Below are 22,765 nucleotides of genomic sequence, written 5' to 3'. Positions count from 1 at the left end.
AGAGCTGTTTATGTAATGTTTATGGAAATTAAAGCTTTGTTACTGAGGAGATTGATGCTGGTTAGCTAGGGCTGAAAAATCAGCTGTGATTATGAGACCAGCATCACTGGGGGTGAAATCTTCTGGAAAGTATTTTTTGGCGGTCAACACACAAAATCTATGGTCCCGAGGGGACTACAGCTGCACACCAGGCTGGCTGTATAACTGGGCAAATAATGTATAAGACTCTCCCGGATGGTAGTGGGTGTGAAGGAGGATAAGAATTATTTAGCTTATAAGTCACCCAGTCCATCATCAAGGGAACTCAAAGCATTAGCCTGGAAGAGAGAAACAGTGAATATGGAGGACTACTGCTTACAAACTTGCTCTCCGTGGCTTACTCAGCTTACTTTTTTGTACAACCTAGGAACCATGCCGTGTGGTGGTATCACCCATACTGGACTGAGCCATATCATATCATATCATATCATATCATATCATATCATATCATATCATATCGTATCGTATCATATCAATCAGTCAGCTGCCCTACACACTTATCTATAGGCAATCCACTGTAAGTAGTTTCTCAATTGAGATTCTTTCTTTCCAGATGACTGTAGTAGTTGTGTCAAGTTGACAGAAAACAACCATCACAGGTACTTTATTCATATGTCCCCCATTGTTATCCTCCTTTTTCTGCTCCTTCCTCCTGACACTGGTCTTCTTCTTTCTAAATAGTTTTCTGAGCACTATTGCATATTACCAATATTTCCCTAAATTTGGACTTTTCTGGTACAATTTCATTGAATAGGTTTTCTGTGTCTTCAGTAAACATCTCAGCTCCTACCCAAACACTACAATGAGGTAGGTACTCTAAGATGTAGAGAATGACGAAATGGATTTCTTCCTAGATTCTGCCATTCCACACAGGAGAATGCATGGTCATATCAAATCTCACCACTAGACTTAAGGCTTAGGAGAACTTTGGGCATATCTGAGGCAGTGGCTTATAATCTGCTTTCAGCATGGATGCCCAGCTTATGTTGTATTTGTGGCTTTGGCTCTATCTTTTCACCAGGCAACTTTGAACTGTTCCTACTTCCCTTTGCATAACCTATCTGTTTACCATGCTGGAAGCTGTCATGTGACCTCATTTCTGCGTCACAACACCCTTCTTCTTATTATTCAAATAATGTTTGTCATTTGTTGTTCTGACTTTTCTAATTACATAAAACATAAATATGGAGCGTTTAAGAACGTGACTTCATCCCAGGGGTCTTTAATTTTTTACTCAATGTCTTTTCTCCATTGTACTAGTGACCTTTCAACATTTAGTACATCTTGATCTTTCCAGAGATGGGAAAATGTAGGTGCCTTTAACTGCAGATTTCAGGTCTTCTGTTTGCTTACACTGCAGCTCTATGGGTTTCAGTTGTTTTGTTCTTTTGTTTTATTTCACTTTCCTTTTTTTTCCTTCCTTGTTTTCTTCCTTCCTTCCCTCCATCTCTCAATATCCATCTTTGGTTTCTGCAGATACCCTATGTACTTCCGCAATAATTTGGCGATTTTTTTCTAGTTATTTAAGGAATATCATTGGCATTTTTATGGGGATAGCATTGAGTCCATAATTGTATTGATATTATTAATATTTTTAATAATCTTGAGTCTCCAAGTTCATGAATATTAGATTTCTTTTACATTTTTTATAATTTTCTTTAAATTTTAATTTTTTGTTTATTTTTGATACTATATTTTGATTACAACATTTGTCTTCCCTTTCCTCCTTTTAAACCCTTCCATATACCTCTACTCACTCTCCTTCAAATTCATGTTCTATTTTTTTAATAGAAATTGTTACTGAATGCATAAATGTATTTCCATATACATATATATTCTTAAATATAAAAGTCTGCTGAGTCTCTATAGTGTTTCTTGCATGTATGTTTTCAGGGCTGATCATTTGGCACTGGATAATCAATTGGAGTGCTCTTTCCTGGGGCAAACCACCTGTCACACTCCGACTCCCAGCTTTTCTCAGTTCCCTGTAATTCTTTGAGGAGGGCTAAGGCCTAGTGGGCTTTTCCTCATCCAGTTCAGTCTATTCGTTGCTATCCTCCTTGTTCAGCACTCCTGTAGGCAATCATGTTGGTGAGACTTTTCAGGTATCATTTTGAAGTTACTAGGAGACACAATCTCACAGAAAAAAACCCCGATCCTTTGACTCTTATAATCTTCCTGCCCTCTGTTCTACAAAGTTCCAGACATCTGGGTGTGTGAGTGTTTTGTAGATGTATCCGTTGGTACTAGGCTCCATATATCTCATACTGATTGGTTGTGCTCGTCTGTAGTAGTCTCTGTTGCAAAGAGAAGATTTCTTATGGAAACGAGAAGACTACATGTATCTGAAGATATCCTTAACTAATTTTTCAAAAATTTCATACATGAGTGTAATATATTTTGATCATATTACACTCCTTCCCTTCTTCCTTTTACTCCTTTCATGTTTTCACCTAAATCTCCCTGTCAATCCATGTTTTAATTCTAAAACTAGTATTGTTATGTATCATATATTATATGCATAATGTATTAGTGTTGTCTTTCTGGAAAAATTTATTTGCCTTTTGCCTGTAATTTTTTAATTGTTGTTTTTGACTTTTGTTTTTCTTTTTGTTTCTCTTTCTTAAAAAGAAGAGAATAGAGGGTTGGATGGTATGGAGGTAGAGCATCTGGGAGGAATTGGGAGAGAAGGAAATATGATCCACCTCTGTTTAGGCAGTTAGCAGTTTTCCCTGTAGAGGTCTTTAATCTTTTGGGTTTCTTAGCAAAGCTTATTGGTATATAGAAAGCCTAATAATCTTTGTATGCTAAGCTGGTGATTGCAAATATACTGAAGTGATCGGTTCTAATGTTTTTTGGTGGACTCTAGTATGTAGTCTTATTATCTATAAACGGCGATCATTTGACCGCCTGTCTTCTTATTCATATCGCTTTTGTTTGACTTTTAAAAACATCTTTACCTCACATTTCCTCTCCCACAAGGCTTTGTTTTGTTTCATTCGGCCAGGCACAGTCCTTCTCCCTTATGTAGCCTCTGATATCTTATGCTTTATTATTTTTAATTTTTTTCATACAATATATTTTGATTATATTTTCCTCCTCTCCCAGTTTCTCCCAGATCCCACCTCCACACCCACCCAACTTTATATACTGTCTCTATTTGGAAAAGAAAGAAACAAAAATGAGAGCAAAACAAAAATCAAAACTGGAAAAAAACACAATTAAAAAAAATCTAGGCCAAAGAGAAGATAAAAATGCCAAAACAAATAAAAAACAAAACAAAAAGTCTACAAAAATACCACTGAGTTTATTTACTGTTGGCCAGCCACTCCTGGGGTTGAGGCCTAACCTAGAGTCTAGTCTTTTTGACATACTCTATTGGAGAACTCTTTATCAGCAGTTGTCAGTCTATTGGCTAGGGTGGGATCAAGGATTGAAACTGTGTAGGTCCTGTGTGTGCTGCTTCAGTGTCTTTGAGTTCATATGTACACCAGTCCTATTGTATCTGGAAGACAATGTTTCTTTGGAGTCATTCACCACGTTTAACAGTCTTTTAGCCTCTTTTCCTCATAAATCTCTTAGCTTTGAGGGGAGGGGTTTGATCCCATTTAGGACTGAGTGCTCCAAAGTCTCTCTCTCTCACTCTCCATGCATTGTCCAGTAGTGGGTCTCTGTATTAACAACCATTTACTACAAGATGCTTCTTCGATGTAGATTGAATGAGACACTGATCTGCATAGTATTTACCACTATGTTCTTTTAGCAGAATAATGGTATTAGGTTTTCCATTTGTCCCTGGACCTTGCTAGCCTCAGTTTAGTCTATCTAGATACTTTACCAATGTCAGGTATGGGTTCCATGGCCCTTAAGTCCAACCAAAAAGTGGTTGTGTCACAATTAGACCAGTTTGTCTTGCAGGCATTTTAGTTTTAGGTCACAGAGTTTATAGTGGGTGATTTTGATGATTACCTTTCTCCTCTGGTAGTGTGTCAAGTAACATCCATGACCATGAAAACTAGTCAGTAGGGGTGATATTTCTAGTTAGACACTCAACTTTTACATGTTCAATCTACTTTGCCATGTTCAATGAACTACATAAGTGTTATCTTGAGCACTAGGGCCTTACCATCAGGTTGTAGTAAGGAGCCAATAACCTTGGTCATAGTTGTGATGTTTGGAAGCTCCCATGGATTCCTTTGGCCAATGTCTCAACAAGATGTTAACTATTTCCAGCACCAGAGATTGTACTTGGTGGCTTAAGATGTCTAGATGGAGCAGTGTCTCCTCCATTATTTGGTGACTTCATTTAGATTCCTTTCATATATGTAAACATTTAGCTATCCATCACATATAAGAAAAAAACACAGAATATTTGCCTTTCGGGGTCTGGATTACATCAAGATAATCTTTCCTAGATCCACCCATTTATCTGCAAATTCCATTCTTTTTAAACAAGTGACTAAAATTTCATTGTGTAAATGTACACATTTCATCATTCATCAGCTGATGGACATCTAGGCTGTTTCCAATTTCTGCCTATTATGAATAGATCAGCAGCAAATATGGATGAGCAAATACCTCTATAGTGAGATTTCAACATTTCTATAGCTGAATCTTGAGGCCGATCAATTCCTAGCATCTTGAGCAACCAGCACACTGATTTCCATAGTGGCAGCACTAGTTTGCACTCCCACAGGCAATGAGTAAACATGATTATGTATGTGTGTCTGTGCATTGATATATGCTATATGCTTGTGAGCACAAGTGTCCTCAGAGGCTAAGAATGCATCAGATCTCTGAAAGCCGGAATTAAAAAGTTGTGAGCCCTAGTACTATTCAGTAGGGGGAAGAGACTAATCTCTGGGAAGTAGAGACAGAGGAGTATCTGGGAGGGCGAGAGGAGGGGGAGGGAAAAAGGGGGACCAGTTCAGTATGGAAGGAGATGGGGGAGAAGTACAAAGGGTCAGGAATCTTAAAGTAGATGTGTAGCAGTGGGGGAGGGGAGTAGCCACTAGAAAGTCCCAGATGCCAGGAACCCAAGAGATTTCTAGGACCCAAGAGGGAAGACTTTAGCCAAAATACCCAACAAAGGGGAGATAGAACTTGTAGAGACCATATTCAGTGGATAGGCATGGCACCCAGTTGAGAGATGGAGCCATCCACCTACCTCAAAAGTATTAATCCAGAATTCTTCCTGTCAAAAGGAAATGCAGAGATACAGAGTGGAGCAGAGACTGAAGGGAAGGCCATCCAGAGACTGCCCGACCTGGGGATCCATCCCATCTGCTGACACCAAATCTAGACAGTGTTGCTGATGCCAAAAAGTGCTTACTCACAGGAGCCTGGTATAGCCGTCTCCTGAGAGACTCTTCCAGAGCTGGACTAATACAGATGCAGATGTACACAGCCAAATATTGGACTGAGAGCGGAGATCCCAATGGAGAAGTTAGGACTGCAGGAGCTGAAAGGTTTGCAACCCCATAGGAAGAATAATAGTATCAACCAACCAACCTCCCCCCCCCAACCTCCCAGGACCTAAACCACCAACCAAAGAGTACACAGGGGTTATCCATAGCTCCAGCTGGATATGTAGAGGATTGTCTTATCTGGCATCACTGGGAGGGGAGCCTCTTATTCCTGTGGAAGCTTGATGCTCCAGTATAGGGGAATAGGGGAATTAGGCGTCAGAGGCAGACTGGATGGGTGGGTGGGTGGGACCCATCCTCATAGAGGCAGGGAGAAGGAGGAGGGAATAAGGAGTTTTGGAGGGGAAACTGGGAAGGGGGAATAACATTTGAAATGTAAATAAATAACCAATAAAAAAAGAAAATGAAAAAAAAAGTTGTGAGCCACTTTGTATGGGTGCTAGGAGCAGAAATCTGGTCCTTTAGAAAGGCATTGCATCTGTGCACTGCTGAGCCTTCTCTCTAGCCCCATTCCGCCTCTTGCTTAACCATTCTGGTGAAAATGTCTAACAGTGTTAAATAAAGACACCCTTGCGTTGCTTCTGACCTTAGATATTTTTCTTTATCATTTGATGATCATTTTGGGGTTATTAAACACAGTGTTTACGTGTTGAGTTATAATAATTTCATAGTTAATTTGTTCAGGGATTATATCCTGAACGGATTTTTAACTGATTTAATGATTTTCCTTCATCCATTGAAATGATTGGATAGTTTTTGCTCTTTTGCTTAGTTTGCCTGTTATGATTTTGTGTTATATTTTGATTGGAGGGGTTTTAGTTTATTATATAAGTAAAGCTCTGTGAGTGTTGTGAAATATTCCAGTAGGCAGGATTGTCCACATCCATGGTGGTGGCGTTTGGTAGGACTCTCAATCTTATCCTGCTAAGGCCACAACCTACGTGTGACTGCCAAATACAAGTCCCCTGAAGTTGTGGAACAGATACCAGAATCTTTGTTTCTTACTGTCCTAGGTCTCTGACTCTTTCAATGTTCACTCTATGTTCTGCCATATCTACTCATCTAAGAATAAATCTAAGCCTGTTGTTTTGGTTCTCCCTTGCAGAAGAGAGGATGGCATGGTACCTCAATTCAACCAATTTGAAAGGTCAGGGTTAGTGGTTTTATATACTCACCCAGGAATTTCTCTTTAGTTTGAATTCCACAACAAAAGTCAAGAAAACAGCTTAAATTGGGGAGGAGTAGAACATAAAACTATGTTTAGAATTGTTGCTGTTTTACTAAATATTCTTTTGCGTTTTCTTTGAAACTGCAGACTTGTGAAAAAATTTTAAAGCTCTTAACTAGTTTTTACATTCTGGAATTATCTCTGATATAATAGTAGTAGTAAACTTTCCGCTGAAGTTAATATCTTGTATGTATTTTTTATTCTCTTGTCATGAATTTTCTCCTAGTTGGGAATGTATTAATTGCTTTTATTCTATAAGAAATGTAAGGTTCCCATAACCTCTACTGTCATGGATATTTCTATTAATGTATTTAACAGAGAAAGTCTACAATAGTAAATCTTATTCCCAGAGCTGTAATATGTTAGGAAATGGTCACTTAGAATTATATTTAATTTTGCCTGTGTTGATAGTGAGTATTTAAGTATATCCAGTTAATTCAGTATAAAATATTTCTGTAAATGATACGGACAGTAATTGAAGGGAGGAAAGGACTAGATGTGGTCGATTTTCCCTCTTTCTTTTGACTCTGTATTGTTAGCATTGGAGTACTTTAGAAAAATGTACATCTGACCTCTTGGCAGGGAGTTATGTTTGTAGAGATAAAAAGAAAAAAGAAAACATATATTCAGATGAAACATTTATTGGCAATTATAATCCAATACAATTTTCTGATTCCTCTATCTAGGAAATCATGACAATAAATTCAATAGTAATACAGAGTATCAGAGGTGATACAAAGATGAAATATTCTGAATCCCCACCCAGAAAACAGTCATATGCTTTGTTCAGGACACGAAATGTATTATAATATTACAAGAAAAACTGTGACTTCTAAAGTTTGTCCTTGGCTTCTTGGATAAGTTTTTAATCATTAGTTAAAGCAGCATGTGGAAAAAAATTATTGGCCCAAATATGTTTTAAATGTTCATTTTAAATACCAACCCCCAAATCATATACATTTTAATCATGTATTTCTGACCATAGATCAAGTACTTTTTAACTTTTTTCATTTACTTTCTTCTATCCAAGAAGCTCAATGACTATGGAGTCCTACAAATAGATCTTGCACCAAACAACATTGAAATAGTAATACAGTTAATATGAAAGAATATACCACCTACTGCCAAAATAAGGAATCATGTTAAATGTTTTTCTTACTAATCATCTCCTTTCTTCTTGGGTTTAGTACTATATTTGTTTCTCATATTTTATACTGGCTTCTCATTCATAGTAATAGGATCTCTGTTCTTGGACATATGTATATAGTGGAATGTTGCTATCTAAGTAGGCAGAACCTGAGTTCATTTTTCCTGTTTCATGGTAACCTCTGGTACTTCTCTTCTTGTCATCTACAAGTTGATTATATTTTTGATGGTTCCTGATTGGTTAGATCCTGGCTCCTGTCCTTGTCTTCCCCCACCCAATACAGTTGCACCTAGTAAATATACTCTTTAGTTCCCATAGAGTATAGGCTGGAAAAAGAATTATTGGAAAAAGATATTTGATTTCTATTGTTGCTGTCACTTGATGACTGGGAGCAATCAATTGACTGGTTATGGCTATGTTTTTGCTTTTCATTAGGGATGAATCCAGATTGATTTCCAATTGAATTGGATTCTAAATGCTTCTGAAATAACATGCATTAACTATGGTCAAAACCAGACTGGACAAGTGGCTATTGTTTATTACTGTACCCATATTTAAAATCACTATAATTTGAATATTCAGGTGTTACTACAGAATGGCCATGTCTATGCCCATGCTCTCTGATTGTACTTGTCTCACTTAGATTGTAATAATCACCTGACTGCCCAGGACCTGTTTCTGACTCTCTGAATTTAAAAGCTAGCCCTCAAATTCCTTCATTTGCTTTGGATCTTACATGATCAGAAAAATAGAAAGACTGTCCACTTTGTGACACTTGCATATTTGTGGCTCTATGTGTTGACCTCATAGGACTAGAATTGTGGTTGCTAGTTCCACTACCTCCAGATGGTCCATATCCTGTCTGCCCATAGTCATAGTCTTCACGGCCATAGCTGCCATGTCTCCAGTGTTGACTGGAATCATATTGGATTCCACTAATCGGTGACTGGAAATGCTTTGTTCCAGATTGGCGAGATAATCTACTTGATGGTTTACTTACGCTGTTCCTTGACTGCCAATGGGTACTATGTGATAGTGTATGACTGTACCCTGATGTTCCATCTTTGGATCCCGAGAACCTATGAGAGATGCTGGAATGATCTGCATGGGAACTCTCTTCCTGATGAATAGCATTCCTAGGAGTTGATCTGGACACAGATGGTGAGGAATGTTCATGAGAAACTTGGCCTTGTTTTGTAGTATCTTGTAAGTGCCCATGAGGAGAATCTCCTCTTTCTTGAACACTGGAATCAGAATGTTGTTGAAAAGATGGAGTCTGTTCTTTTGTAGATCCTGAGAGTCTCTGGGGGGCTACTGAGTTTCTCTCATCCTCACTAGACGCAGACTGAATGGGAAATCTGCTAGGTGTTCTACCACTACCTGAACGTGAGGGCTTTTCATAGCTGGACAAAGGATGTTGGCTTCTGTACTGAGAAGGCCCTCGAGAGGTGGCATCCTGTTCCTCACTGGACTCACGGTCACTAGAATCAGGGTGGACAGGTGACCTCCTGGGAATTATAGGGGCACCATAATCTGAGAAACTTTCATGCCTAGAGTCATGGTGTCTACTACTGTCCTGAAACTGGCTTTGAGGACTCCCATGTTGCCCATGAACTGACTCTCTATGTTGATGTCCAGCGTGCCTGGGAGTGGACTCAGAATGTCTCTGTGAGAATCCTGAGTGTTCCTCGCCCTCACTGGACTCAGGGTGGACTGGTGATCTCCTGGGAGTTCTACCAGTGCCTGCATGTGAGGGCTCATCATGCGTGGATTGAGGCTGTCTACTACTATCTGGAAACTGCCTTTGTCCATGAGCTGTTTCTCCATGGTGAGGTCTAGAATGTCCCTGTGCGGATCCAGTGTGTCTCCGTGAGATTTCTAAGTGTTCCTCACCTTCACTGGACTCAGGGTGGATTGGTGACCTCTTGGGAGTTCTACCACCACCAGAATTTGAGGGTTGTTGATGCCTTGATTGAGGATTTCCAGTGCTGTCCTGAAACTGACTTTGAGGACTCCCATGTTGTCCACGAACTGATTCTCTATGTTGATGTCCAGCATGGCTGTGAGTGGATCTAGTGTGTCTCTGTGAGGCTTCTGACTGTTCCTCACCCTCACTGGACTCTGGGTGGACTGGTGACCTTCTGGGGGTTCTACTAGAGCCTGAATGTGAGGGTCCTTCGTGACTGTACTGAGGCTGTCTACTACTGTCCTGACCCTGCCTCTGAGGACTCCCATGTTGTCCATGAACTGACTCTCCATGTTGAAGTCTAGAATGTCCCTGTGTGGATCGAGAGTGTCTCTGTGAGGCGTCGGGATGTTCCTCACCTTCACTGGACTCTGGGTGGACTGGTGACCTCCCTGGTGCTCTATCAGAATGAGAAGGTGAGGGCTGTTGAGGCCTGTACTGAGGATGTCCAGTGGCGTCCTGGCACTGGCTTTGAGGACTCCCATGTTGTCCACGAACTGACTCTCTGTGCTGATGTCCAGCACGGCTGTGAGTGGATCCAGTGTGTCTCTGTGAGGTTTCTGATTGTTCCTCACCCTCACTGGACTCTGGGTGGACTGGTGACCTTCTCGGGGTTCTACTAGAGCCTGAATGTGAGGGTCCTTCGTGACTGTACTGAGGCTGTCTACCACTGTCCTGACACTGCCTTTGAGGACTCCCATGTTGTCCATGAACTGACTCTCCATGTTGAAGTCTGGAATGTCCCTGCGTGGATTGAGGGTACCTCTGTGAGGCTTCGGGCTGGTCCTCACCTTCACTGGCCTCAGGGGGGACTGGTGACCTCCCTGGTGCTCTATCAGAATGAGAAGGTGAGGGCTGTTGAGGCCTGTGCTGAGGATGTCCAGTGGCGTCCTGGCACTGGCTTTGGGGACTCCCATGTTGCCCTTGAACTGACTCTCTGTGTTGATGTCCAGCATGTCTGTGAGCAGATTCAGAATGTCTCTGTGAGAATCCTGAGTGTTCCTCACCTTCACTGGACTCAGAGTGAACTGGTGATCTCTCTGGTGTTCCTCCAGCATTAGAAGGTGAGGGCTGTTCATGCCTGTGCTGAGGATGTCCAGTTGTGTCCTGTCCTTCGTGACTGTACTGAGACTGTCTACCACTGTCCTGACGCTGCCTTTGAGGACTCCCATGTTGTCCACGAACTGACTCTCTATGTTGATGTCCAGCACGGCTGTGAGTGGATCTAGTGTGTCTCTGTGAGGTTTCTGACTGTTCCTCACCCTCACTGGACTCTGGGTGGACTGGTGACCTTTTCGGGGTTCTACTAGAGCCTGAATGTGAGGGTCCTTCGTGACTGTACTGAGGCTGTCTACTACTGTCCTGACCCTGCCTCTGAGGACTCCCATGTTGTCCATGAACTGACTCTCCATGTTGAAGTCTAGAATGTCCCTGTGTGGATCGAGAGTGCCTCTGTGAGGCTTCGGGATGTTCCTCACCTTCACTGGACTCTGGGTGGACTGGTGACCTCCCTGGTGCTCTATCAGAATGAGAAGGTGAGGGCTGTTGAGGCCTGTACTGAGGATGTCCAGTGGCGTCCTGGCACTGGCTTTGAGGACTCCCATGTTGTCCATGAACTGACTCTCTGTGCTGATGTCCAGCACGGCTGTGAGTGGATCCAGTGTGTCTCTGTGAGGTTTCTGACTGTTCCTCACCCTCACTGGACTCTGGGTGGACTGGTGACCTTCTCGGGGTTCTACTAGAGCCTGAATGTGAGGGTCCTTCGTGACTGTACTGAGACTGTCTACTACTGTCCTGACCCTGCCTTTGAGGACTCCCATGTTGTCCACGAACTGACTCTCTATGTTGATGTCCAGCATGGCTGTGAGTGGATCTAGTGTGTCTCTGTGAGGCTTCGGGATGTTCCTCACCCTCACTGGACTCTGGGTGGACTGGTGACCTTCTCGGGGTTCTACTAGAGCCTGAATGTGAGGGTCCTTCGTGACTGTACTGAGGCTGTCTACTACTCTCCTGACCCTGCCTTTGAGGACTCCCATGTTGTCCACGAACTGACTCTCTATGTTGATGTCCAGCATGGCTGTGAGTGGATCTAGTGTGTCTCTGTGAGGTTTCTGACTGTTCCTCACCCTCACTGGACTCTGGGTGGACTGGTGACCTTCTCGGGGTTCTACTAGAGCCTGAATGTGAGGGTCCTTCGTGACTGTACTGAGACTGTCTACCACTGTCCTGTCGCTGCCTTGGAGGCCTCCCATGTTGTCGACGAACTGGCTCTCTGTGGTGAGGTCCTGCGTGCCTGTGAGTGGATCCAGTGTGTCTCTGTGAGGTTTCTGACTGTTCCTCACCCTCACTGGACTCTGGGTGGACTGGTGACCTTCTGGGGGTTCTACTAGAGCCTGAATGTGAGGGTCCTTCGTGACTGTACTGAGGCTGTCTACTACTGTCCTGACCCTGCCTCTGAGGACTCCCATGTTGTCCATGAACTGACTCTCCATGTTGAAGTCTAGAATGTCCCTGTGTGGATCGAGAGTGCCTCTGTGAGGCTTCGGGATGTTCCTCACCTTCACTGGACTCTGGGTGGACTGGTGACCTCCCTGGTGCTCTATCAGAATGAGAAGGTGAGGGCTGTTGAGGCCTGTACTGAGGATGTCCAGTGGCGTCCTGGCACTGGCTTTGAGGACTCCCATGTTGTCCACGAACTGACTCTCTGTGCTGATGTCCAGCATGACTGTGAGTGGATCCAGTGTGTCTCTGTGAGGTTTCTGACTGTTCCTCACCCTCACTGGACTCTGGGTGGAATGGTGACCTTCTGGGGGTTCTACTAGAGCCTGAATGTGAGGGTCCTTCGTGACTGTACTGAGACTGTCTACCACTGTCCTGACGCTGCCTTTGAGGACTCCCATGTTGTCCACGAACTGACTCTCTGTGTTGATGTCCAGCATGGCTGTGAGTGGATCCAGTGTGTCTCTGTGAGGTTTCTGACTGTTCCTCACCCTCACTGGACTCTGGGTGGACTGGTGACCTTCTGGGGGTTCTACTAGAGCCTGAATGTGAGGGTCCTTCGTGACTGTACTGAGGCTGTCTACTACTCTCCTGACCCTGCCTTTGAGGACTCCCATGTTGTCCACGAACTGACTCTCTGTGTTGATGTCCAGCATGGCTGTGAGTGGATCTAGTGTGTCTCTGTGAGGTTTCTGACTGTTCCTCACCCTCACTGGACTCTGGGTGGACTGGTGACCTTCTGGGGGTTCTACTAGAGCCTGAATGTGAGGGTCCTTCGTGACTGTACTGAGGCTGTCTACTACTGTCCTGACCCTGCCTCTGAGGACTCCCATGTTGTCCATGAACTGACTCTCCATGTTGAAGTCTAGAATGTCCCTGTGTGGATCGAGAGTGCCTCTGTGAGGCTTCGGGATGTTCCTCACCTTCACTAGACTCTGGGTGGACTGGTGACCTCCCTGGTGCTCTATCAGAATGAGAAGGTGAGGGCTGTTGAGGCCTGTACTGAGGATGTCCAGTGGCGTCCTGGCACTGGCTTTGAGGACTCCCATGTTGTCCACGAACTGACTCTCTGTGCTGATGTCCAGCACGGCTGTGAGTGGATCCAGTGTGTCTCTGTGAGGTTTCTGATTGTTCCTCACCCTCACTGGACTCTGGGTGGACTGGTGACCTTCTCGGGGTTCTACTAGAGCCTGAATGTGAGGGTCCTTCGTGACTGTACTGAGGCTGTCTACCACTGTCCTGACACTGCCTTTGAGGACTCCCATGTTGTCCATGAACTGACTCTCCATGTTGAAGTCTGGAATGTCCCTGCGTGGATTGAGAGTACCTCTGTGAGGCTTCGGGATGTTCCTCACCTTCACTGGACTCAGGGTGGACTGGTGACCTCCCTGGTGCTCTATCAGAATGAGAAGGTGAGGGCTGTTGAGGCCTGTGCTGAGGATGTCCAGTGGCGTCCTGGCACTGGCTTTGGGGACTCCCATGTTGCCCTTGAACTGACTCTCTGTGTTGATGTCCAGCATGTCTGTGAGCAGATTCAGAATGTCTCTGTGAGAATCCTGAGTGTTCCTCACCTTCACTGGACTCAGAGTGAACTGGTGATCTCTCTGGTGTTCCTCCAGCATTAGAAGGTGAGGGCTGTTCATGCCTGTGCTGAGGATGTCCAGTTGTGTCCTGTCCTTCGTGACTGTACTGAGACTGTCTACCACTGTCCTGACGCTGCCTTTGAGGACTCCCATGTTGTCCACGAACTGACTCTCTATGTTGATGTCCAGCATGGCTGTGAGTGGATCTAGTGTGTCTCTGTGAGGTTTCTGACTGTTCCTCACCCTCACTGGACTCTGGGTGGACTGGTGACCTTCTCGGGGTTCTACTAGACCCTGAATGTGAGGGTCCTTCGTGACTGTACTGAGGCTGTCTACTACTGTCCTGACCCTGCCTCTGAGGACTCCCATGTTGTCCATGAACTGACTCTCCATGTTGAAGTCTAGAATGTCCCTGTGTGGATCGAGAGTGCCTCTGTGAGGCGTCGGGATGTTCCTCACCTTCACTGGACTCTGGGTGGACTGGTGACCTCCCTGGTGCTCTATCAGAATGAGAAGGTGAGGGCTGTTGAGGCCTGTACTGAGGATGTCCAGTGGCGTCCTGGCACTGATTTTGAGGACTCCCATGTTGTCCACGAACTGACTCTCTGTGCTGATGTCCAGCACGGCTGTGAGTGGATCCAGTGTGTCTCTGTGAGGTTTCTGACTGTTCCTCACCCTCACTGGACTCTGGGTGGACTGGTGACCTTCTCGGGGTTCTACTAGAGCCTGAATGTGAGGGTCCTTCGTGACTGTACTGAGACTGTCTACTACTGTCCTGACCCTGCCTTTGAGGACTCCCATGTTGTCCACGAACTGACTCTCTATGTTGATGTCCAGCATGGCTGTGAGTGGATCTAGTGTGTCTCTGTGAGGCTTCGGGATGTTCCTCACCCTCACTGGACTCTGGGTGGACTGGTGACCTTCTGGGGGTTCGACTTGAGCGTGAGAGTGGGGTTCATTCGTGTGCGTACCCGATCTGTCTACTACTGTCCTGACCCTGCCTCTGAGGACTCCCATGTTGTCCATGAACTGACTCTCCATGTTGAAGTCTAGAATGTCCCTGTGTGGATCGAGAGTGCCTCTGTGAGGCTTCGGGATGTTCCTCACCTTCACTAGACTCTGGGTGGACTGGTGACCTCCCTGGTGCTCTATCAGAATGAGAAGGTGAGGGCTGTTGAGGCCTGTGCTGAGGATGTCCAGTGGCGTCCTGGCACTGGCTTTGGGGACTCCCATGTTGCCCTTGAACTGACTCTCTGTGTTGATGTCCAGCACGGCTGTGAGTGGATCCAGTGTGTCTCTGTGAGGTTTCTGACTGTTCCTCACCCTCACTGGACTCTGGGTGGACTGGTGACCTTCTCGGGGTTCTACTAGAGCCTGAATGTGAGGGTCCTTCGTGACTGTACTGAGACTGTCTACTACTGTCCTGACCCTGCCTTTGAGGACTCCCATGTTGTCCACGAACTGACTCTCTATGTTGATGTCCAGCATGGCTGTGAGTGGATCTAGTGTGTCTCTGTGAGGCTTCGGGATGTTCCTCACCCTCACTGGACTCTGGGTGGACTGGTGACCTTCTGGGGGTTCTACTAGAGCCTGAATGTGAGGGTCCTTCGTGACTGTACTGAGGCTGTCTACTACTGTCCTGACCCTGCCTCTGAGGACTCCCATGTTGTCCATGAACTGACTCTCCATGTTGAAGTCTAGAATGTCCCTGTGTGGATCGAGAGTGCCTCTGTGAGGCTCGGGGTGTTCCTCACCTTCACTGGACTCTGGGTGGACTGGTGACCTCCCTGGTGCTCTATCAGAATGAGAAGGTGAGGGCTGTTGAGGCCTGTACTGAGGATGTCCAGTGGCGTCCTGGCACTGGCTTTGAGGACTCCCATGTTGTCCACGAACTGACTCTCTGTGCTGATGTCCAGCATGACTGTGAGTGGATCCAGTGTGTCTCTGTGAGGTTTCTGACTGTTCCTCACCCTCACTGGACTCTGGGTGGACTGGTGACCTTCTGGGGGTTCTACTAGAGCCTGAATGTGAGGGTCCTTCGTGACTGTACTGAGGCTGTCTACTACTGTCCTGACCCTGCCTCTGAGGACTCCCATGTTGTCCACGAACTGACTCTCTGTGTTGATGTCCAGCATGACTGTGAGTGGACATAGTGTGTCTCTGTGAGGTTTCTGACTGTTCCTCACCCTCACTGGACTCTGTGTGGACTGGTGACCTTCTGGGGGTGGACCCTGAATGTGAGGGTCCTCCGTGACTGTAGTGAGACTGTCTACTACTGTCTTGACCCTGCCTTTGAGGACTGCCACCTTGTCCATGAACTGACTCTCTATGCTGATGTCGAGCATGGCTCTTAGTGGATCCTGAATCTCTCTGTGGGACTCCTGTGTATTCTTCACCTTCACTTGTCTCGGTGTTGAATTGTGGACTTTTTGCTTTCTTGCTCGTGTCTGAATGTAATGGCTCTTTTTTTCCTGATTGAGGCTTTTTACTGCTCTCCTGACACTCTCTTCGAGATGTTTCATCTCTCTGAAGAGATTCTCCATGTTGAAATTCTTTATGACCATTAGTGGACCCTGACTGTCTCTGTGCCACTACTGAGTGTTCTTCACAGTTATTGGACTCAGGCTGTGCTTGTTCCCTTCTTTTAGTTCTCCTAGTATATGTGTGTCTTGGATTATCATATTGAGACTGGCCTGAGCTATTCCAATGTCGCCAAGAGCTAGAAGACTGACCTGGTCCAGATTCATGTTCCTCAAAACCAGATGAATGGCCTGAGCCAGTCCAATGTCTCCAAGAGCCAGAAGACTGACCTGGTCCAGATTCATGTTCCCCAAAGCCAAATGACTGGCCTGAGCCAGTCCTATGCTGCCAAGATCTTGATGATGGACCTGAGCCAGATTCATGATACCCAGAACTAGTTGGCTGATGAGTACTGTACTCATGCTGTCCAAAGCCAGATGACTGACCTGAGCCAGTCCCATGCTGCTCAGACCTAGATGACCGGCCAGAGCTAGATTCATGTTGACTAGAACTAGGCAACTGATGAGAACCAGACCCATGCTTCCCAAAGCCAGATGGCTGACCTGAGCCAGATCCATAATGCCCAGAAGTAGACCAATGATGAGAACCAGACCCATGCTTCCCAAAGCCAGATGGCTCACTTGAGCCAGATCCATGATGCCCAGAACCACTGATGAGAACCAGACCCATGCTCCCCAAAGCCAGATGGCTGACCTGAGCCAGATCCATAATGCCCAGAAGTAGACGACTGATGAGAACCAGACCCATGCTCCCCAAAGCCAGATGGCTGACCTGAGCCAGATCCATAATGCTCAGAACTAGATGACTGATGAGAACCAGACCCATACTCCCCAAAGCCAGATGGCTCACTTGAGCCAGATCCATGATGCCCAGAAGTAGACGACTGATGAGAACCAGACCCATGCTCCCCAAAGCCAGATGGCTGACCTGAGCCAGATCCATAATGCTCAGAACTAGATGACTGATGAGAACCAGACCCATGCTCCCCAAAGCCAGATGGCTGACCTGAGCCAGATCCATAATGCCCAGAAGTAGACGACTGATGAGAACCAGACCCATGCTCCCCAAAGCCAGATGGCTGACCTGAGCCAGATCCATAATGCCCAGAACTAGATGACTGATGAGAACCAGACCCATGCTCCCCAAAGCCAGATGGCTGACCTGAGCCAGATCCATAATGCCCAGAACTAGATGACTGATGAGAACCAGACCCATGCTCCCCAAAGCCAGATGGCTGACCTGAGCCAGATCCATAATGCCCAGAACTAGACGACTGATGAGAACCAGACCCATACTCCCCAAAGCCAGATGAGTGACCTGAGCCAGCACCACGCTGCTCAGACCCAGATGGCTGACCTGAGCCAGATCCATGATGCCCAGAACTGGACGACTGATGAGAACCAGACCCATGCTCCCCAAAGCCAGATGGCTGAACTGAGCCAGATCCATGGTGCCCAGAGCTAGATGACTGATGAGAACCAGACCCATGCTTCCCAAAGCCAGATGACTGACTTGAGCCAGATCCATGGTGCCCAGAACTAGATGACTGATGAGAACCAGACCCATGCTCCCCAAAGCCAGATGGCTGACCTGAGCCAGATCCATGATGCCCAGAACTAGATGACTGATGAGAACCAGACCCATGCTTCCCAAAGCCAGATGACTGACTTGAGCCAGACCCATGGTGCCCAGAACTAGACGACTGATGAGAACCAGACCCATGCTCCCCAAAGCCAGATGGCTGACCTGAGCCAGATCCATGATGCCCAGAACTAGACGACTGATGAGAACCAGACCCATGCTTCCCAAAGCCAGATGACTGACTTGAGCCAGATCCATGGTGCCCAGCACTCGACGACTGATGAGAACCAGACCCATGCTCCCAAAGCCAGATGGCTGACCCTGAGCCAGATCCATGATGCCCAGAACTAGTCGACTGATGAGAATCAGACCCATGCTTCGCCAAGCCAGATGATTGAGTTGATCCAGTTCCATGGTGCCCAGAACTAGACGACTGATGAGAACCAGACCCATGCTCCCCAAAGCCAGATGGCTGACCTGAGCCAGATCCATGATGCCCAGAACTAGATGACTGATGAGAACCAGACCCATGCTTCCCAAAGCCAGATGACTGACTTGAGCCAGATCCATGGTGCCCAGAACTAGACGACTGATGAGAACCAGACCCATGCTCCCCAAAGCCAGATGGCTGACCTGAGCCAGATCCATGATGCCCAGAACTAGATGACTGATGAGAACCAGACCCATGAAAGCCAGATGACTGACTTGAGCCAGACCATGGTGCCCAGAACTAGACGACTGATGAGAACCAGACCCATGCTCCCCAAAGCCAGATGGCTGACCTGAGCCAGATCCATGATGCCCAGAACTAGACGACTGATGAGAACCAGACCCATGCTCCCCAAAGCCAGATGAGTGACCTGAGCCAGCACCACGCTGCTCAGACCCAGATGGCTGACCTGAGCCAGATCCATGATGCCCAGAACTAGACGACTGATGAGAACCAGATCCATGGTGCCCAGAAATAGAGGACTGACCAGAACTGGACCCATGCTGTCCAAAGTGACATGACTGACCTGAACCAACACCATGTTGACCATAACCCGAGGAATGACCTGATGCAGTGCTATGTTGGCCACAGCATGACTGACCTGATTTGTGTCCATGTTGTTTAAAGCCAGAGGACTGACTTGAGTTTGTTCCATGTTGTTCACAGCAGGGTGAGTGCCCTGAACCAGACCCATGCTGACCGCCTTTGGAAAATTCATTTGATCTACATCCCTTTTGATGAGAGCTTGAAGATTGTCCACAGGACCTTGTTCCCTGTTGACCACAACCAGAAGATTGAGTTGCGCCAGACCCATATCGTCCACAGCAAGAAGAGTGACTTGAACCCATTCTCTGTTGTCTTCCACAGTTCTGTGGTTGTCCACATTGTTTAGATCCATAACCTCTCTGACTAGAAGACTGGCTACAGGATCTAGGTTTAGGTTGACAACATCTAGAGGACTGACCTTCTGAGACACATCCATATCCTTGTCCTCCACTAGTTCCTGATTGACAATTTGACTGGGTACAGCAAGACTGATTGCCTTGCCACCCTGATCTACTTGCCTGACAAGAGCTTGAAGCATTTTGTGGTCTGCAACATCCACTAGAACTGCTGAAACCACATATATGACTTTGTATCTTACTGTTTCCTGAACTTGCAGAATTATACCCAAGCTTTTGTTCTACACCCTCTCTTGACTGAGTATAATTTGATTCATGTTTGTTTTTCTCCAATCCATGTAACAGTTCACTACGGCCTTTCCTTCCCTGATGGTTTAACCTGGATCCAGACTCATAATCTTCCCCAGATTCTCTAGAGGTGCTACCATGTGACTTGTCTCTATTTTCTCCTCGCTCTTCAGATTTTGAACCATGGTTCTCTTTGTTACTACTCCAAGAGTGACCAGAGATAAACCCATGATTCCTTGACTCCTCTGAGCTGGATAATTCATCTTGCCTTTCCACCTTCCTAGAGTTGGACCCACGTCTATATTTTGCACGTCCCCATGAGCCCCCAGAACTATGTCCATGCTCTTCTCCCTCATTCCATCTTGAATATTTGAAACCTGATTTCTGTCTTGGTGTCTCCTCTTCTTCCTCTATTTCACTTTCTTCCTCTTGCTGTTGATGGCCACGCCTATGCTTCTTTGACCCTGAAGCTTTACAGTATTCTTTTCCAAGAACCTTGTTGCAGGCTAGAGCCAGTTTGAATACCATCAGAATAAACTCAGTAAAGTCTAGCCTTCGGTCATGATCTCGATCCAGCATATGCATGATGACATCTACTGTGTCTGGATCATCTGGATTCTGTATGTGAAAGACACACCAATAAAGATATGGTCAGTTCAGCCACATTCTCAGCTAAAATAACCTAGTAGCACCTAGTATATTTTTGTACTGTGTGCTACATGTTTTTAATTCATTTGAGAATTACTTTAGGATAATAGGACCTAACATTTATGATAGATTACTAGAAAATAATGACTATTGTGATCCATGAAAGAAGATATCTTAAGGAGCTAAACCAGAGGGTTTCATGTTCAGTTATATCATATGGAAAGCAGTGGGACAAACCAACTTCAATAACTGGTATATATTAGTTTCATATAAACACATTAACACATCTACCTTCAAATATGGTACAGTCACTAGTTAAGTTTTTTGCTAAGTACTTGAAAACAATTCATACCCTTTGTTTTCAAATTTTATGTCATCTTGGTCTTTTAACTTCCCTTTAGATGACATTCCTCGATAACATTGTTCCCCATTTGTTAGACTAATCAATCGATTGATCAATCAATTTATTACCACAGATTTATGTATTTCTGTGAGATGGGAAGCTTGAGTGCATGAGGAAGTTGGAGTATAGGTGGAAGAGCACATGGAAATATGGAAGAAACATCTGCCTTTAAAAAATATATGGTGACTTAATAGATTTATGATGACCTAGCTCAAAAGGCTATTATGGGGGTTTTCTCAAAGTCAGCTGGGGCTGTGCATGTTTCCGCTAATCTGCTCTTAAAATCCCAACAGCCTTCACACTTAACACATACCTTCAGAATTGGCCGGAACTCCTTCTCCAGCAGTTCCTTTAGCTCATCCTTGCTCAGTGTGCCACATTCTTCATCTTGCTTGGTGTATTTGTAGAATATATCAATGATGGTGACAACACTTCTTAGGAGATATGCCATCTTTGTTTTTGTCAAGTTTAAATGAACCTAGAGGGAAAAGGAAACAGATATAGAGAGAACTACAGAGACAGGCCTCATTTTCTTTCAATTTACCAACAGGTCTTAATTTAAAGTAATGCGGTGGTTCTCAGTTTCCCTAATGCTGTGATCCTTTAATACAGTTACTCATGTTGCTGTGACAACTCCCCAATATAATTATTTTCATCACTACTTCATATCTGTAATGTTGCTATTGTTATGAATCATAACATAAATATCTTATATGCAGGACATCTGATATGAAACCCCCTGTGACAATGTTGTTGGGCCCCCAAAGGGATTTAGACCTACAGATTGAAAATTACTGATAAAATAACTTCTCAAACTTTTTTTCTTTCTTGCACCTCAACATATAAATATGGGTCAGGGTTTTTGAAGCATTAATCAACACAAAGGGAAATTTGGGCACGTTACTGGTTCAATTGAGATGATCTCAGGTCTCTACATTATTTGTCTTAGATGACTAAGATATCTTTATATAATATCTTTTTGATGCCCTGAGCTTCCAAATTTCCTAGTACTCTGTAAACACCATGACCCTACTCCGTTTTGTCTCTTCTGTCCTATTCTCTTATATTCTTTTCTCTTCCTTTTCATTTCTTTCCTGTCATGAGTGTGATACACATATGTGTGTGGGTTTGTATGCATATTTGTGTTTTAGAACTTTTGCATATATGTGCGCATATGTGTAGAAACCAGAGTCAGCATTTTGTGTCTTCTTCAATTAGCCTTTACATTGTTTTTATAACTGTTCTTTATGTATGAGGGAATTATGTATGTTTATATAAATATGTGTACATACATAATATATGAAGGTGTGTGTGTGTGTGTGTGTGTGTGTGTGTATTTGTGCATGAGTACAGGCACATGTGTACCATGGTGCATGTGTGGCAATCAGAGGAAAACCTGAGGTGTTGCTTATCGCCTACATTGAGTCATGATTTTCTGTTGTATGCTGGTTATCACCCGTTGCCAGACTAGCTATAGGAACATTGCTCACTAGCCCAGCTTTATATCGGTTCTAGGCATTTGAACCCAGTTCCTCACATGTGTACCATAAGTGCTTTTCCAAGCCCTCTGCCTTGTGTTTTGAGACATCTCTCAAAGAACATGGAGCTCATTAATTTGGCTAAATTGGCTAGCAAATGAGATCTAGTGAGACACTTGTGTCAGTCCCTACGTCAGCACAAAGGTTATACCTAGCTTTTACATAGGTGCTATGTGTCTGAACTCAGGTCCTTATGCTTGTGTGGCAGGCACTTTACCTATTAAGTTATTTGTCCATGCTCATCTATATCTATATTTTCTTTCCTTCCTTCCTTCCTTCTTTCTTTCTCTCTCTCTTTCTTCCTTCCTTCTTTTCTTCCTTCCTTCTTTCTTTTTTCTTTCATATATATATATATATATATACCTGTCTATCTATCTATCTATCTATCTATCTATCTATCTATCTATCTATCTAGTTTTGAGACAGGATCTCATGCAGCTCAAGTTGGCCTCAAAAAATTGCTTTGTAGCCAAGTTTGGCCACTGA

At 44.8% G+C, this 22,765-nt stretch overlaps 1 protein-coding gene across 1 annotated transcript; it reads right to left on the bottom strand.

Moving 5' to 3' along the window:
- Positions 1–8,546: 8,546 nt before the first annotated feature.
- On the bottom strand, positions 8,547–21,192 carry LOC116895903 (filaggrin-2-like). Its single transcript, XM_032896986.1, has 9 exons — positions 21,055–21,192; positions 18,716–20,308; positions 17,123–18,677; positions 16,621–16,880; positions 15,643–16,440; positions 12,907–15,478; positions 10,598–12,847; positions 9,734–10,539; positions 8,547–8,795 (listed from the first exon to the last, which is right to left on the bottom strand). Exons 1-9 carry the CDS (start codon positions 21,190–21,192, stop codon positions 8,547–8,549), a joined length of 10,221 nt encoding a protein of 3,406 aa, XP_032752877.1.
- Positions 21,193–22,765: the final 1,573 nt, after the last annotated feature.

The sequence above is a fragment of the Rattus rattus genome, chromosome 3 (assembly GCF_011064425.1).
Source record: "Rattus rattus isolate New Zealand chromosome 3, Rrattus_CSIRO_v1, whole genome shotgun sequence".
NCBI lineage: Eukaryota > Metazoa > Chordata > Mammalia > Rodentia > Muridae > Rattus > Rattus rattus.
Note: the sequence above shows the minus strand (reverse complement) of the source record. Positions and strands in the feature narration are given on the sequence as shown.